This window comes from Phanerochaete carnosa (assembly GCF_000300595.1).
Source record: "Phanerochaete carnosa HHB-10118-sp unplaced genomic scaffold PHACAscaffold_663, whole genome shotgun sequence".
In the NCBI taxonomy this organism is placed as follows: domain Eukaryota; kingdom Fungi; phylum Basidiomycota; class Agaricomycetes; order Polyporales; family Phanerochaetaceae; genus Phanerochaete; species Phanerochaete carnosa.
In genome coordinates, this window is record NW_006768290.1 from 1 (window position 1) to 2,774 (window position 2,774).

General features: G+C 48.8%; 1 protein-coding gene across 1 annotated transcript; it reads left to right on the forward strand.

Moving 5' to 3' along the window:
* Positions 1 to 1,131: 1,131 nt before the first annotated feature.
* On the forward strand, positions 1,132 to 1,716 carry PHACADRAFT_202900 (uncharacterized protein; the record flags this gene model as incomplete). Its single annotated transcript, XM_007403016.1, has 3 exons — positions 1,132 to 1,197; positions 1,356 to 1,521; positions 1,577 to 1,716. The coding sequence occupies 3 exons, from the start codon at positions 1,132 to 1,134 to the stop codon at positions 1,714 to 1,716; spliced, it is 372 nt and encodes a 123-aa protein (XP_007403078.1).
* Between the last annotated feature and the right edge of the window lie 1,058 nt (positions 1,717 to 2,774).

Sequence of the window (2,774 nt, forward strand, 5' to 3'; positions counted from 1 at the left end):
AAGATGTTGCCCAAAGTGCCTATTTTTGTACATAAGCATTGCGATGTGACCATGGAATATGAATTATATACCAGCTGGCCCATTCGTATCTCGAGTCTATGCATGAACTATTTTCAGTGATAAAAAGCAGTCCACCAAAGGCTTTGAGCAAAAGGTTGCCACCACAAGCATACCAAGTCAGGTCTTTGCTGCCTGGCATCGCCAATATTTCCGTCCTACCGCAACAAGTTCCCAGACTTGCTCACCGCATTGAGAGGCATGCAAGGCACTGCCATTCACTGTTCAACACAACACGGATCATGTCGAGACGTGCTCCTGTGCGGCCATGCAAATTTGCTCGTGTTGCCTCCACAATCTCTTTGGCCAGTTGCTGTCAAGTGCCGATGAGTGTAGCTTGCTACCTCAGTACTACACAGTTCACAGTTGCGCCGTGCCCTGTACCTCTTCGCATACTTTGATACTAGAAAGACCAGCATAAGCAAGAGCAGCGCCCAGTGGCACTACCTGCTACACTTTAGCAGTGCAGTGTCGTTCTGGAACAGCCCAAGCATACAATGCCTGGCTGGCTAGCTGAAAAAAGCTAAAGTTGTAGAACGAAGCACTTTAGCCAAAATTTGCCAATGTTCAGGAATGACGAGAAGATCGCGCTTGAAATGGGCTATCCAGCATTGGTATGGGTATGTGTCACTTCCACATGTCTGAAGTTGCAACCCCTAATGGCCCTCAAAATGCCATCGCAGCTAGCAGCCAAAGCCCTTCATGAGGCTTCAAAGTTCCATCTCTGCCATCCTACAGGTATACATCCTGCACACAATTTGGAACGTTCCGAAGTGTCCTCACCTCCTGTCGTCACTCACGGTTATGCATACATGCCATACACACACTCCACACATGTTCACTGTCTTGAGACGTCCTATTGTTGCCACCACTCGCTTTGTCTGCAAAAATCTCTTCACCCTGTATCTTGCAGCATAGTATTCGTGCGCTTGAGATTGCAATCGTTCTCTTCCTCGAGCGCGTGGTTGTTGCGCTGTGGACCCTTGACTACACTTCATGCTTACAAAACGGTCTGCATTGAGCCTGGACGTACTATCTCCTTGAACCTTCATTGTCCGGATCCTTATACAGGTCATGGCCGCAGTCCTGTACTTCGAGCTCAAGCGTGGCAGGATGCGTGCCGACAAATTGCCCGTTATGGTCAGCATGCCCTCGTCTTAACAGTGGCGCCACTTGAAGCTGTTCGTTTGTTCTCTGAGCATTCACTCCAGATGTAGACGTGTTAATCACGCAACAGTGGCAGCTGAACACTCTCAGATTGACCACACGCATCTGCTTCCTGTGGCATCCAGCTTCAGTCTCAATATCTTTGTGCTTGGGTGCACTCGTACGAACATGCTGGGTATGATATAAATGACGTCTTCGTGCCACACCTTACAAAGCCTGGCTTCTACAAGATTTTTGGTCGTACAGACAACCAGATTACGCGCAGTACTGGCGAGAAGACGGATCCCGATCTGCTTAGTGAGTCATCTTGTTGCAATGATTTCCCACATGCAAATACTCGTGGCGAGTGCAGAGGCAGTCCTCAACCAAGGCTCGCACATCAAATGCGCTGTTGTGTTTGGCAGGGGAAAGTTCAACATGGGTGTCGTCATCAACCCAGCACCCGAGTTCGTCTTCAACCCTGCAGACAAAGAGAAGCTCAATGAGTTCTAGAACTTGGTCTGGTGAGTGTTTAATCCTGGTGTCTCTAACGGGGTGCTAAGCAAGAGTTGCAGGCTGACAGTCAAGATAATGAACAAGTGTGCTCCTCAGCACTCGTACCTGTTCAAGGAGGTGAACTCAGTGCACAGCCAGGATTTGCACAGATGCTCATCAGACATTCTAGATGACCATGGTTGCCTTGCCACAAAAGCCATTCATGTTACGCCTCGAAGAACGCTCGCAGCTTGCCGTGCTGCCATTGTCAATGAGTACACCAAGGAGATCGAGGCACTCTGCACTGCAGCAGACAAAGCACCCAAGGACAACCTTATCCCGCCTTCATAGTGGGCATATGAGCCAGCTAAGGATTTTGTCCACACAGTGGTGACCTGTGTGCTCGAGTACAATATTGGCGATGACAATAATATCTTCTGGTACGGCTGCTGCATGCGCTGCGCAACACAACCAAGTTTGACACATGGCAGGTCCCGGACAACTGTGTGTACCAGAATCTGACCACTGGTGCACTAGTGACGTTTGTCGCTAGCCTTGCGAATGGCGAAGCTGGTTTAAAGCAGGAGCATGCTGTAGCATTCATGAACAGTATTGCCGAGAAATAAGCAAACAATTTTTTGCGCCAACTGCGGACATATGCGAGCCAATATCGTATCACTGAGCTGTGGCACACATGAATCAGACATGTATTGATCAAGTGCATGCATACAAAGCAATGTACTGGTACAGAGAGTGTTACAGAGCAACAGATGGAAGGCGAAGAGTGCCATCAGCAGCGGCAGAGCTGGTAACAATCTGCTTAGCATAAGGCAGATTTGGAGACTACAAGATTTGATAGAGATAAGAAAACACCGCACTGCACAAACTATGACTCACCTGGTCAGCTTGCTCTCGAAGCTGCTTGGCCACAGAACCAGTTTGTACTACCCCCAGCTTTTCCTGGGTCAGCATAAGCTGAGTCTTGTGGAAATGAGATGCATATTCAAATACAAAAATGTAAGCAACCACACCTGAGTAGGCTGCACCTTTCCCTTTCCTGCCCGGTGGTGGTGGGG